Source organism: Nelusetta ayraudi, unplaced genomic scaffold (genome assembly GCF_046127955.1).
Source record: "Nelusetta ayraudi isolate G7.1 ecotype Tasmania unplaced genomic scaffold, CSIRO-AGI_Nayr_v1 ptg000090l, whole genome shotgun sequence".
In the NCBI taxonomy this organism is placed as follows: Eukaryota; Metazoa; Chordata; class Actinopteri; order Tetraodontiformes; family Monacanthidae; genus Nelusetta; species Nelusetta ayraudi.
The window spans coordinates 564910-578481 of NW_027466140.1; the positions used below are offsets into that span (position 1 = coordinate 564910).

The 13572-nt window shown below is 42.1% G+C and overlaps 4 protein-coding genes across 4 annotated transcripts; all 4 read left to right on the forward strand.

Moving 5' to 3' along the window:
* Nucleotides 1-71: 71 nt before the first annotated feature.
* Nucleotides 72-2835, forward strand: LOC142901712 (protocadherin gamma-C3-like). Its single transcript, XM_076046326.1, has 2 exons — nt 72-2513; nt 2827-2835. Exons 1-2 carry the CDS (start codon nt 150-152, stop codon nt 2833-2835), a joined length of 2373 nt encoding a protein of 790 aa, XP_075902441.1. The 5' UTR covers nt 72-149.
* A 753-nt stretch (nt 2836-3588) lies between these two features.
* Nucleotides 3589-6287, forward strand: LOC142901713 (protocadherin alpha-3-like). Its single transcript, XM_076046327.1, has 2 exons — nt 3589-5959; nt 6279-6287. The coding sequence occupies exons 1-2, from the start codon at nt 3596-3598 to the stop codon at nt 6285-6287; spliced, it is 2373 nt and encodes a 790-aa protein (XP_075902442.1). The 5' UTR covers nt 3589-3595.
* Nucleotides 6288-7034: 747 nt separating this feature from the next.
* LOC142901715 (protocadherin alpha-3-like) lies at nt 7035-9733 on the forward strand. Its single transcript, XM_076046328.1, has 2 exons — nt 7035-9405; nt 9725-9733. The coding sequence occupies exons 1-2, from the start codon at nt 7042-7044 to the stop codon at nt 9731-9733; spliced, it is 2373 nt and encodes a 790-aa protein (XP_075902443.1). The 5' UTR covers nt 7035-7041.
* A 622-nt stretch (nt 9734-10355) lies between these two features.
* LOC142901904 (protocadherin alpha-3-like) lies at nt 10356-13113 on the forward strand. Its single transcript, XM_076046633.1, has one exon. The coding sequence runs from the start codon at nt 10488-10490 to the stop codon at nt 12873-12875; it is 2388 nt and encodes a 795-aa protein (XP_075902748.1). The 5' UTR covers nt 10356-10487; the 3' UTR covers nt 12876-13113.
* The last annotated feature ends 459 nt before the right edge of the window (nt 13114-13572 follow it).

Here is a 13572-nt window from a genome sequence, read left to right on the forward strand (position 1 = left end):
GGATGTCGAGTCGCAGATCGTGCAACGAAGAATCTGAATTGGAGATGGAATTTATGACTCCTATTTTTCTTGATATTGATTCAATGTTGCTGATTTAATAGGAAGAAGTGGGGCGGTGTTCTATCGAAATACGTCCTTTTTAACGGTACATGATGGGAGCAAAGGGACAAAGGCGCCGACCGAGCTGCTGCCGCTGCTGCTGGGCTGTCGGGATGTTGTTGCTTTTCTTGGGAGAAAATGTTTTTGCTCAGCTGAGATACTCCGTTCCAGAAGAAACACAGGTGGGGTCCGCCGTTGGAAATGTTGCCAAGGATCTCGGGCTTGACGTTAATACTCTGAAGGCCAGGAAGTTCCGCATTGTTTCCGGACCCAATTATTCTCTGTTTCGGCTGAATGAGAACAACGGCGTGTTGTATGTTGGGAAACATATTGACCGCGAGGAGCTCTGTGATGGAATCACGCTGTGTTTGATAAACCTGAAAATTGTGGTGGAGAGTCCACTGGAAATACATTACGTTGGCGTGGAAATAACGGACATTAACGACCATTCCCCGACGTTCCCGGAAAACGAGCAGCGGCTGGAAATAGGAGAGCAAACTCTTCCAGGTACCCGTTTCCAGATCCATGCGGCCAGAGACCCTGATGTGGGCTCTCTGTCAGTTCGGGTGTATAAACTGAGCTCCAATAGTTTTTTCGACGTTGAAATCAGAGATAGCGAAGACGACAAAATACCATTTTTGGTGCTGAAGAAGCCTTTGGACAGGGAGCAAAAAGCACAGCACCGTCTAGTTTTATCAGCTCTAGATGGAGGCAGTCCGTCTAAATCCGGGAGTCTCAATTTGACTGTGATAGTGCTCGATGCAAACGACAATCACCCTGTTTTTAGCAAGGATACATACAGTGTGGCAATAAATGAAAATGCTCCAATAGGTACACTTGTAATTAAGCTAAACGCCACTGATCGAGATGATGGAGTAAACAGTGAAATTGAATATTCATTTGGAAAAATGCAAAATAAGAAAGCAGAGGACACATTTGAATTGGACAGAGTCACTGGAGAGATTAGACTAAAAGGTAAATTGGATTTTGAGGAAGCAGAAATCTATAGATTAGACATACAGGCTTCAGACAAAGGCCAGCCACCTGGAAAAGGAGAGAGCAGAGTTGTAATTAAGGTAAAAGATGTGAATGACAACCAGCCAGACATTGATGTAACATCTCTGTCTAATTTAGTTCCGGAAGATACAAAGCCTGGAACTGTGATCTCTCTTATCAGTGTCAGAGACCGAGATTCAGGTCTTAATGGAAAAGTAATTTGTAAAATATCAGGTGATGTTCCCTTTGATTTGACTCCATCCATCGAGGAAAACATGTATTCTCTTGTTACAAAGGGTCGATTAGATCGAGAAGTTGTGTCTCATTATGACATCACAATTACTGCCACTGACTGTGGACAACCTCCACTGTCCACTGTAAAAATATTGAGCGTTCAGGTGTCTGATGTAAATGACAACAGGCCAATTTTCAGCCAGAATCCCTATAATCTTTACTTAGTGGAAAACAATGTTGCAGGAGCATCTATTTTATCTGTAACTGCTGCTGACAATGATTTAAATGAGAATGCAGCAATATTGTATCACATAACAAGAGGTGATGGGCTGCAGGGTGACATGACCTCTTTTCTGAATGTTAATTCTGAAACGGGACAAATCTCAGCTTTAAAAAGTTTTGACTATGAGACTCTGAAAACATTTCAGTTCAAAGTTGTTGCCACAGACTCTGGGACTCCATCACTGAGCAGCAACGTCACAGTGAACGTGTTCATTCTGGACCAGAACGACAACGCTCCAGTCATCCTGTTTCCACTCAGCTCCAACGGCTCTGCTGCAGGTGTGGTGGAGATTCCCCGCAATATGGAGGCAAGGAAGTTGGTGACCAAAGTCAGAGCCTATGACGCTGATATAGGATATAACGGCTGGTTGCTGTTCTCACTGCAGGAAGTGAGTGACCACAGTCTGTTTGGTTTGGACCGCTACACAGGACAGATCAGAACACTTCGCTCCTTCACAGAGACAGACGAGGCTGAGCACAAACTGGTCATACTGGTGAAAGACAATGGCAACGTGTCACTCTCAGCAACAGCCAGTGTCACTGTCAAACTGGTGGAGCCCAAAGAGGCTTTTGCTGCTTCTGATGTGAAGAGTTCTGCGACGGATGATGAGGACAGTAATGTGACTTTTTATCTGATGATAACTTTGGGCTCAGTGTCAGTTCTTTTCATCATCAGTATCATAGTGCTGATTGCAATGCAGTGCTCCAAGTCTACAGACTACACCTCTAAATACCTCCAAGAGACAAATTATGATGGGACACTGTGTCACAGCATCCAGTACAGATCAGGAGACAAGCGGTACATGTTAGTTGGACCCAGGATGAGTATTGGATCCACTATAGTTCCTGGCAGTCATGCCAACACACTGGTTCTACCTGACAGGAGGAAGACTTCTGATGAGGTAAGGAATATTCAAAACTTTCTGTTTCAAACACACTTCTCCTTTCTCTATTTCATTATAATTCGTATCCCCCAAATAGGTGAACAATACTAAACCGTACATTATTAGTTCACACCTTTTGGAATTGTTTTTACACAGACTGACTGGAAACGTCAGCCTCGGTCCTTGGATCAGTGCTGTCCAGGGTCCTGAAACTTATTTGTCATTGTTCAATATCTGTTTTTTTCAATGTCAACTAGGACATGCAAGAACATATTGAATCTTATTCCCTCTCATTCTGATAGTTTTCTAACCTCAAATGTGGACATTTCAGGGTCCTTAGTAGCTTCTTTTAATTTATTAGCAGAAATGTAGATTTTACAGTTTTCATTATCAGCATTTTTTCCTGCCTCTCAATTGGTAAGGACGCTTTTTGTTTTGTCATGAAAAGATATGTTTCGGTGGTATATTCATGATTTTGACTGAAATTTGTCTTCTGGATTTCATTCATCCTCATCTGAGGGTCTTTGGGTTGTGCAGTGCTGTGAACTCAGATCCGCATCTTTATTGTTGTTCTAGGTCAGTGGCATTGGGAGGAAAAAAACAAACAAACCAGAATAGGTGCCCGGTTTTGAGCATCTTCCTTGTATGTCACCATTATTAATTTCCCACACATTTCATATTACTACTATATTCATTTTATAAAATAAATGACCTTTAATCCTCCTCTTAAGAATAGTTTTCGTGGTGAACTAGAGGGAATTTAGATGCCCCTGCTTTGAAACACAATATATAATCTAAAACCCAAAACGGTCAATGAAACACTTCCTTGTCGAAAGTGGCACTGCCGACTTGTGGCCTCGTGGTGTCACTGCACACCTATTGAATTGTTAGTGCACTTGAAAAGGCTCTGCCCATTTCTTGCTCATAACCGAGGACTACGTGATGCTTTATGGATGTCGAGTCGCAGATCGTGCAACGAAGAATCTGAATTGGAGATGGAATTTATGACTCCTATTTTTCTTGATATTGATTCAATGTTGCTGATTTAATAGGAAGAAGTGGGGCGGTGTTCTATCGGAATACGTCCTTTTTAACGGTACATGATGGGAGCAAAGGGACAAAGGCGCCGACCGAGCTGCTGCCGCTGCTGCTGGGCTGTCGGGATGTTGTTGCTTTTCTTAGGAGAAAATGTTTTTGCTCAGCTGAGATACTCCGTTCCAGAAGAAACACAGGTGGGGTCCGCCGTTGGAAATGTTGCCAAGGATCTCGGGCTTGACGTTAATACTCTGAGGGCCAGGAAGTTCCGCATTGTTTCCGGACCCAATTATTCTCTGTTTCGGCTGAATGAGAACAACGGCGTGTTGTACGTTGGGAAACATATTGACCGCGAGGAGCTCTGTGATGGAACCGCGCTGTGTTTGATAAACCTGAAAATTGTGGTGGAGAGTCCACTGGAAATACATTACGTTGGCGTGGAAATAACGGACATTAACGACCATTCCCCGACGTTCCCAGAAAACGAGCAACGGCTGGAAATAGCCGAGCACACTCCCCCAGGTACCCGTTTCCAGATCCATGCGGCCAGAGACCCTGATGTGGGATCGCTGTCAGTTCGGGTTTATAAGTTGAACTCCAATAATCTATTTGACACTGAAAATAGAGACACTGAGGAAGAAAAAATCCCGGTTCTTGTGCTGAAGAAGCCTTTAGACAGGGAGCAAAAAGCAGTGCACCATCTAGTTTTAACAGCTCTAGATGGAGGCAGTCCGTCTAAATCCGGGAGTCTCAATTTGACTGTGATAGTGCTCGATACAAACGACAATCGTCCTGTGTTTAGCAAGGATGCCTATAACGTTGAAATATATGAAAATGCTCCAATAGGTACACTTGTAGTTCACTTAAACGCCACGGATTTGGATGATGGTTCTAACAGTGAAATTGATTATTCGTTTGGAAAAACACAGAAGAAAAAAGTATATGACACATTTGAATTGGACAGAGTCACTGGCGAGATCCGACTAAAGGGAAATGTGGACTTTGAAGAGACTGAAATTTATAGACTTGATCTACACGCATCAGATAAAGGTCAGCCTCCATGGACAGCTGAAAGCAGAGTTGTAATTAAGATAAAAGATGTAAATGACAATAAACCAGATATAGAAATAACTTCACTGTCTAATTTAATTCCAGAGGATTCAAAGCCTGGAACTGTGATCTCTCTTATCAGCATCAGAGACCGAGATTCAGGTCTTAATGGAAAAGTAATTTGTAAAATATCAGGTGATGTTCCCTTTGATTTGACTCCATCCATCGAGGAAAACATGTATTCTCTTGTTACAAAGGGTCGATTAGATCGAGAAGTTGTGTCTCATTATGACATCACAATTACTGCCACTGACTGTGGACAACCTCCACTGTCCACTGTAAAAATATTGAGCGTTCAGGTGTCTGATGTAAATGACAACAGGCCAATTTTCAGCCAGAATCCCTATAATCTTTACTTAGTGGAAAACAATGTTGCAGGAGCATCTATTTTATCTGTAACTGCTGCTGACAATGATTTAAATGAGAATGCAGCAATATTGTATCACATAACAAGAGGTGATGGGCTGCAGGGTGACATGACCTCTTTTCTGAATGTTAATTCTGAAACGGGACAAATCTCAGCTTTAAAAAGTTTTGACTATGAGACTCTGAAAACATTTCAGTTCAAAGTTGTTGCCACAGACTCTGGGACTCCATCACTGAGCAGCAACGTCACAGTGAACGTGTTCATTCTGGACCAGAACGACAACGCTCCAGTCATCCTGTTTCCACTCAGCTCCAACGGCTCTGCTGCAGGTGTGGTGGAGATTCCCCGCAATATGGAGGCAAGGAAGTTGGTGACCAAAGTCAGAGCCTATGACGCTGATATAGGATATAACGGCTGGTTGCTGTTCTCACTGCAGGAAGTGAGTGACCACAGTCTGTTTGGTTTGGACCGCTACACAGGACAGATCAGAACACTTCGCTCCTTCACAGAGACAGACGAGGCTGAGCACAAACTGGTCATACTGGTGAAAGACAATGGCAACGTGTCACTCTCAGCAACAGCCAGTGTCACTGTCAAACTGGTGGAGCCCAAAGAGGCTTTTGCTGCTTCTGATGTGAAGAGTTCTGCGACGGATGATGAGGACAGTAATGTGACTTTTTATCTGATGATAACTCTGGGCTCAGTGTCAGTGCTTTTTATCATCAGTATCATAGTGCTGATTGCAATGCAGTGCTCCAAGTCTACAGACTACACCTCTAAATACCTCCAAGAGACAAATTATGATGGGACACTGTGTCACAGCATCCAGTACAGATCAGGAGACAAGCGGTACATGTTGGTTGGACCCAGGATGAGCATTGGATCCACTATAGTTCCTGGCAGTCATGCCAACACACTGGTTCTTCCTGATAGGAGGAAGACTTCTGATGAGGTATGGAATATTCAAAACTTTTCTTTTTCAAACACACTTCTCCTTTTTCTATTTCATTATAATTCGTATCCCCCAAATACGTGAACAATACTACACCGTGCATTATTATTTTACAACTTTTAGAATTGTTTTTACACAGACTGAACGGAAATGTTAGCCTCTGTCAATAGATCAGTGCTGTCCAGGGTCCTGAAACTTATTTCGCACTGTTCAATATCTGTTTTTTTCCCCCTAATATAATCAAAGAAATGCAGGAAAATATTAAATCTTATTACCTCTCATTCTGATAGTTTTCTAACCTCAAATAATGAAATTTCAGGGTCCTTAGTAGCTTCTTTCAATGTATTAGCAAAAATGTAGATTTTACAGGTTTCATTATCAGCATTTTTCCCTGCCTCTCAATTGGTAAGGACGCTTTTTGTTTTGTAATGAAAAGATATGTTTCGGTGGTATATTCATGATTTTGACTGAACTTTGTTTTCTGGATTTTATTCATCCTCATCTGAGGGTCTTTGGGTTGTGCAGTGCTGTGAACTCAGATCCGGATTTTTATTGTTGTTCTAGGTCAGTGGCATTGGGAGGAAAACAAACCTGGATAGATGCCCGGTTTTGAGTATATTCTTTATGTGTCCCCACTATTAATTTACCACACATTTCATATTATTGCTACATTCATTTTATGAAACAAAATTAACTTTAATCCTCATCTCAAGAATAGTTCTCGTTGTGAACTAGAGGGAAATTAGATGCCCCTGCTTTGAAACACAATATATAATCTAAAACCCAAAACGGTCAATGAAACACTTCCTTGTCGAAAGTGGCACTGCCGACTTGTGGCCTCGTGGTGTCACTGCACACCTATTGAATTGTTAGTGCACTTGAAAAGGCTCTGCCCATTTCTTGCTCATAACCGAGGACTACGTGATGCTTTATGGATGTCGAGTCGCAGATCGTGCAACGAAGAATCTGAATTGGAGATGGAATTTATGACTCCTATTTTTCTTGATATTGATTCAATGTTGCTGATTTAATAGGAAGAAGTGGGGCGGTGTTCTATCGGAATACGTCCTTTTTAACGGTACATGATGGGAGCAAAGGGACAAAGGCGCCGACCGAGCTGCTGCCGCTGCTGCTGGGCTGTCGGGATGTTGTTGCTTTTCTTAGGAGAAAATGTTTTTGCTCAGCTGAGATACTCCGTTCCAGAAGAAACACAGGTGGGGTCCGCCGTTGGAAATGTTGCCAAGGATCTCGGGCTTGACGTTAATACTCTGAGGGCCAGGAAGTTCCGCATTGTTTCCGGACCCAATTATTCTCTGTTTCGGCTGAATGAGAACAACGGCGTGTTGTACGTTGGGAAACATATTGACCGCGAGGAGCTCTGTGATGGAACCGCGCTGTGTTTGATAAACCTGAAAATTGTGGTGGAGAGTCCACTGGAAATACATTACGTTGGCGTGGAAATAACGGACATTAACGACCATTCCCCGACGTTCCCAGAAAACGAGCAACGGCTGGAAATAGCCGAGCACACTCCCCCAGGTACCCGTTTCCAGATCCATGCGGCCAGAGACCCTGATGTGGGATCGCTGTCAGTTCGGGTTTATAAGTTGAACTCCAATAATCTATTTGACACTGAAAATAGAGACACTGAGGAAGAAAAAATCCCGGTTCTTGTGCTGAAGAAGCCTTTAGACAGGGAGCAAAAAGCAGTGCACCATCTAGTTTTAACAGCTCTAGATGGAGGCAGTCCGTCTAAATCCGGGAGTCTCAATTTGACTGTGATAGTGCTCGATACAAACGACAATCGTCCTGTGTTTAGCAAGGATGCCTATAACGTTGAAATATATGAAAATGCTCCAATAGGTACACTTGTAGTTCACTTAAACGCCACGGATTTGGATGATGGTTCTAACAGTGAAATTGATTATTCGTTTGGAAAAACACAGAAGAAAAAAGTATATGACACATTTGAATTGGACAGAGTCACTGGCGAGATCCGACTAAAGGGAAATGTGGACTTTGAAGAGACTGAAATTTATAGACTTGATCTACACGCATCAGATAAAGGTCAGCCTCCATGGACAGCTGAAAGCAGAGTTGTAATTAAGATAAAAGATGTAAATGACAATAAACCAGATATAGAAATAACTTCACTGTCTAATTTAATTCCAGAGGATTCAAAGCCTGGAACTGTGATCTCTCTTATCAGCATCAGAGACCGAGATTCAGGTCTTAATGGAAAAGTAATTTGTAAAATATCAGGTGATGTTCCCTTTGATTTGACTCCATCCATCGAGGAAAACATGTATTCTCTTGTTACAAAGGGTCGATTAGATCGAGAAGTTGTGTCTCATTATGACATCACAATTACTGCCACTGACTGTGGACAACCTCCACTGTCCACTGTAAAAATATTGAGCGTTCAGGTGTCTGATGTAAATGACAACAGGCCAATTTTCAGCCAGAATCCCTATAATCTTTACTTAGTGGAAAACAATGTTGCAGGAGCATCTATTTTATCTGTAACTGCTGCTGACAATGATTTAAATGAGAATGCAGCAATATTGTATCACATAACAAGAGGTGATGGGCTGCAGGGTGACATGACCTCTTTTCTGAATGTTAATTCTGAAACGGGACAAATCTCAGCTTTAAAAAGTTTTGACTATGAGACTCTGAAAACATTTCAGTTCAAAGTTGTTGCCACAGACTCTGGGACTCCATCACTGAGCAGCAACGTCACAGTGAACGTGTTCATTCTGGACCAGAACGACAACGCTCCAGTCATCCTGTTTCCACTCAGCTCCAACGGCTCTGCTGCAGGTGTGGTGGAGATTCCCCGCAATATGGAGGCAAGGAAGTTGGTGACCAAAGTCAGAGCCTATGACGCTGATATAGGATATAACGGCTGGTTGCTGTTCTCACTGCAGGAAGTGAGTGACCACAGTCTGTTTGGTTTGGACCGCTACACAGGACAGATCAGAACACTTCGCTCCTTCACAGAGACAGACGAGGCTGAGCACAAACTGGTCATACTGGTGAAAGACAATGGCAACGTGTCACTCTCAGCAACAGCCAGTGTCACTGTCAAACTGGTGGAGCCCAAAGAGGCTTTTGCTGCTTCTGATGTGAAGAGTTCTGCGACGGATGATGAGGACAGTAATGTGACTTTTTATCTGATGATAACTCTGGGCTCAGTGTCAGTGCTTTTTATCATCAGTATCATAGTGCTGATTGCAATGCAGTGCTCCAAGTCTACAGACTACACCTCTAAATACCTCCAAGAGACAAATTATGATGGGACACTGTGTCACAGCATCCAGTACAGATCAGGAGACAAGCGGTACATGTTGGTTGGACCCAGGATGAGCATTGGATCCACTATAGTTCCTGGCAGTCATGCCAACACACTGGTTCTTCCTGATAGGAGGAAGACTTCTGATGAGGTAAGGAATATTCAAAACTTTTCTTTTTCAAACACACTTCTCCTTTTTCTATTTCATTATAATTCGTATCCCCCAAATACGTGAACAATACTACACCGTGCATTATTATTTTACAACTTTTAGAATTGTTTTTACACAGACTGAACGGAAATGTTAGCCTCTGTCAATAGATCAGTGCTGTCCAGGGTCCTGAAACTTATTTCGCACTGTTCAATATCTGTTTTTTTCCCCCTAATATAATCAAAGAAATGCAGGAAAATATTAAATCTTATTACCTCTCATTCTGATAGTTTTCTAACCTCAAATAATGAAATTTCAGGGTCCTTAGTAGCTTCTTTCAATGTATTAGCAAAAATGTAGATTTTACAGGTTTCATTATCAGCATTTTTCCCTGCCTCTCAATTGGTAAGGACGCTTTTTGTTTTGTAATGAAAAGATATGTTTCGGTGGTATATTCATGATTTTGACTGAACTTTGTTTTCTGGATTTTATTCATCCTCATCTGAGGGTCTTTGGGTTGTGCAGTGCTGTGAACTCAGATCCGGATTTTTATTGTTGTTCTAGGTCAGTGGCATTGGGAGGAAAACAAACCTGGATAGATGCCCGGTTTTGAGTATATTCTTTATGTGTCCCCACTATTAATTTACCACACATTTCATATTATTGCTACATTCATTTTATGAAACAAAATTAACTTTAATACTCATCTCAAGAATAGTTCTCGTGGTGAATTAGAGGGAAATTAGATGCCCCTGCTTTGAAACACAATATATAATCTAAAACCCAAAACGGTCAATGAAACGCTTCCTTGTCGAAAGTGGCACTGCCGACTTGTGGCCTCGTGGTGTCACTGCACACCTATTGAATTGTTAGTGCACTTGAAAAGGCTCTGCCCATTTCTTGCTCATAACCGAGGACTACGTGATGCTTTATGGATGTCGAGTCGCAGATCGTGCAACGAAGAATCTGAATTGGAGATGGAATTTATGACTCCTATTTTTCTTGATATTGATTCAATGTTGCTGATTTAATAGGAAGAAGTGGGGCGGTGTTCTATCGAAATACGTCCTTTTTAACGGTACATGATGGGAGCAAAGGGACAAAGGCGCCGACCGAGCTGCTGCCGCTGCTGCTGGGCTGTCGGGATGTTGTTGCTTTTCTTAGGAGAAAATGTTTTTGCTCAGCTGAGATACTCCGTTCCAGAAGAAACACAGGTGGGGTCCGCCGTTGGAAATGTTGCCAAGGATCTCGGGCTTGACGTTAATACTCTGAGGGCCAGGAAGTTCCGCATTGTTTCCGGACCCAATTATTCTCTGTTTCGGCTGAATGAAAACAACGGCGTGTTGTACGTTGGGAAACCTATTGACCGTGAGGAGCTTTGTGATGGAACCGCGCTGTGTTTGATAAACCTGAAAATTGTGGTGGAGAGTCCACTGGAAATACATTACGTTGGCGTGGAAATAACGGACATTAACGACCATTCCCCGACGTTCCCAGAAAACGAGCAGCGGCTGGAAATAGCCGAGCACACTCCTCCAGGTACACGTTTCCAGATCGATGCGGCCAGAGACCCTGATGTGGGCTCTCTGTCTGTTCGGGTGTATAAACTGAGCTCCAATAATGTTTTCGATGTTGAGATCAGGGACTCCGAGGAAGAAAAAATCCCGGTTCTTGTGCTGAAGAAGCCTTTGGACAGGGAGCAAAAAGCAGAGCACCGTTTAGTTTTATCAGCTCTAGATGGAGGCAGTCCGTCTAAATCCGGGAGTCTCAATTTGACTGTGATAGTGCTCGATACAAACGACAATCGCCCTGTTTTTAGCAAGGATACATACAATGTGGCAATAAGTGAAAATGCTCCAATAGGTACAATTGTAATTCGGATAAATGCCACAGATTTGGATGAAGGTTCAAACAGTGACATTGAATATTCATTTGGTAAAATGCAAAATAAGAAAGTGCACAATACATTTGAATTGGATAGAATCACTGGCGAGATTCGAATAAAGGGAAATGTGGATTTTGAGGAATCAGAAATTTATAGACTTAATCTACAGGCTTCAGACAAAGGCCAGCCACCTGGAAAAGCTGAGAGTAGAGTTGTGATTAAGGTAAAAGATGTGAATGACAACCAGCCAGACATTGATGTAACATCTCTGTCTAATTTAATTCCAGAGGATTCAAAGCCAGGAACTGTGATCTCTCTTATCAGTGTCAGAGACCGAGATTCAGGTCTTAATGGAAAAGTAATTTGTAAAATATTAGGTGATGTTCCCTTTGATTTGACTCCATCCATCGAGGAAAACATGTATTCTCTAGTCACAAAAGGTAGATTAGATCGAGAGCTTGTGTCTCATTATGACATCACAATTACTGCCACTGACTGTGGACAACCTCCACTGTCCACTGTAAAAAAATTAAGTGTTCAGGTCTCTGATGTAAATGACAATAGGCCAATTTTCAGCCAGAATCCATATAATCTTTACTTAGTGGAAAACAATGTTGCAGGAGCATCTATTTTATCTGTAAGTGCTTCTGACAATGATTTAAATGAGAATGCAGCAATATTGTATCACATAGCAAGAGGTGACGGGCTGCAGGGTGACATGACCTCTTTTCTGAATGTTAATTCTGAAACGGGACAAATTTCAGCTCTAAAAAGCTTTGACTATGAGACTCTGAAAACATTCCAGTTCCAAGTTGTTGCCACAGACTCTGGGACTCCATCACTGAGCAGCAACGTCACAGTGAACGTGTTCATTCTGGACCAGAACGACAACACTCCAGTCATCCTGTTTCCACTCAGCTCCAACGGCTCTGCTGAAGGTGTGGTGGAGATTCCCCGCAATATGGAGGCGAGGAAGTTGGTGACCAAAGTCAGAGCCTATGACGCTGATATAGGATATAACGGCTGGTTGCTGTTCTCACTGCAGGAAGTGAGTGACCACAGTCTGTTTGGTTTGGACCGCTACACAGGACAGATCAGAACACTTCGCTCCTTCACAGAGACAGACGAGGCTGAGCACAAACTGGTCATACTGGTGAAAGACAATGGCAACGTGTCACTCTCAGCAACAGCCAGTGTCACTGTCAAACTGGTGGAGCCCAAAGAGGCTTTTGCTGCTTCTGATGTGAAGAGTTCTGCTACGGATGATGAGGACAGTAATGTGACTTTTTATCTGATGCTAACTTTGGGCTCAGTGTCAGTGCTTTTTATCATCAGTATCATAGTGCTGATTGCAATGCAGTGCTCCAAGTCTACAGACTACACCTCTAAATACCTCCAAGAGACAAATTATGATGGGACACTGTGTCACAGCATCCAGTACAGATCAGGAGACAAGCGGTACATGTTAGTTGGACCAAGGATGAGTATTGGATCCACTATAGTTCCTGGCAGTCATGCAAACACACTGGTTCTACCCGACAGGAGGAAGACTTCTGACGAGGTAAGCCTAGAAATCTTTATATAATCTAATTTTGTAAATGAACAAATTTAAAAATAAATGTCGTTTTTTATGTCAGTTTTGTGCTTCGGTGAGATGGACATTGGCTTTTTATTGTCTGAAGTTTTCATTTTGCTTAAATCGGTCTTTTGAAATTTTGCATTACGAATACTGTATGAGGCATAAATCCTCACAAAAATTAAAGGCATTGTTCACACAGCACTAAACAACAAGGCTATGCAATCTTGACTTTTCTTGTCATAGCGCTATTTTTATGTTTCTATTGGTGTTTGTTCGTTGATTCCTTTGACATAAACTGTGATTTGACCGACACAGTTGTGCGAGTACTACTAGATTGATAGATATCTACTAACATCAGCGTAGTAACTCGATAATGTCAAATTATCTTTAAGACCAATTTAAGAATAAAATAGAGCTTTCATATTGTTACCTTTGAAGAAAATTAGATTGTCTTTAATTGCGATAATAAACTGACATTTATTTCTACAATAGCACATCTTTAGTAAATTAAGCCTTGTGTTAATGTTAAAATAAATTAAAACACAATAGCTTTTCCCCCCTCCTTTTCTTACCAAGATTTAGTGGATGTTACTTTGCCCTTTGATAATTTTTTCACGGTGTTACTTTTTGTTTTTGAAGTCGAATTATCTGGATTATTCTGGAGTATGAATGACTTTGGCTGATCACGTATGACAGAAGCAGA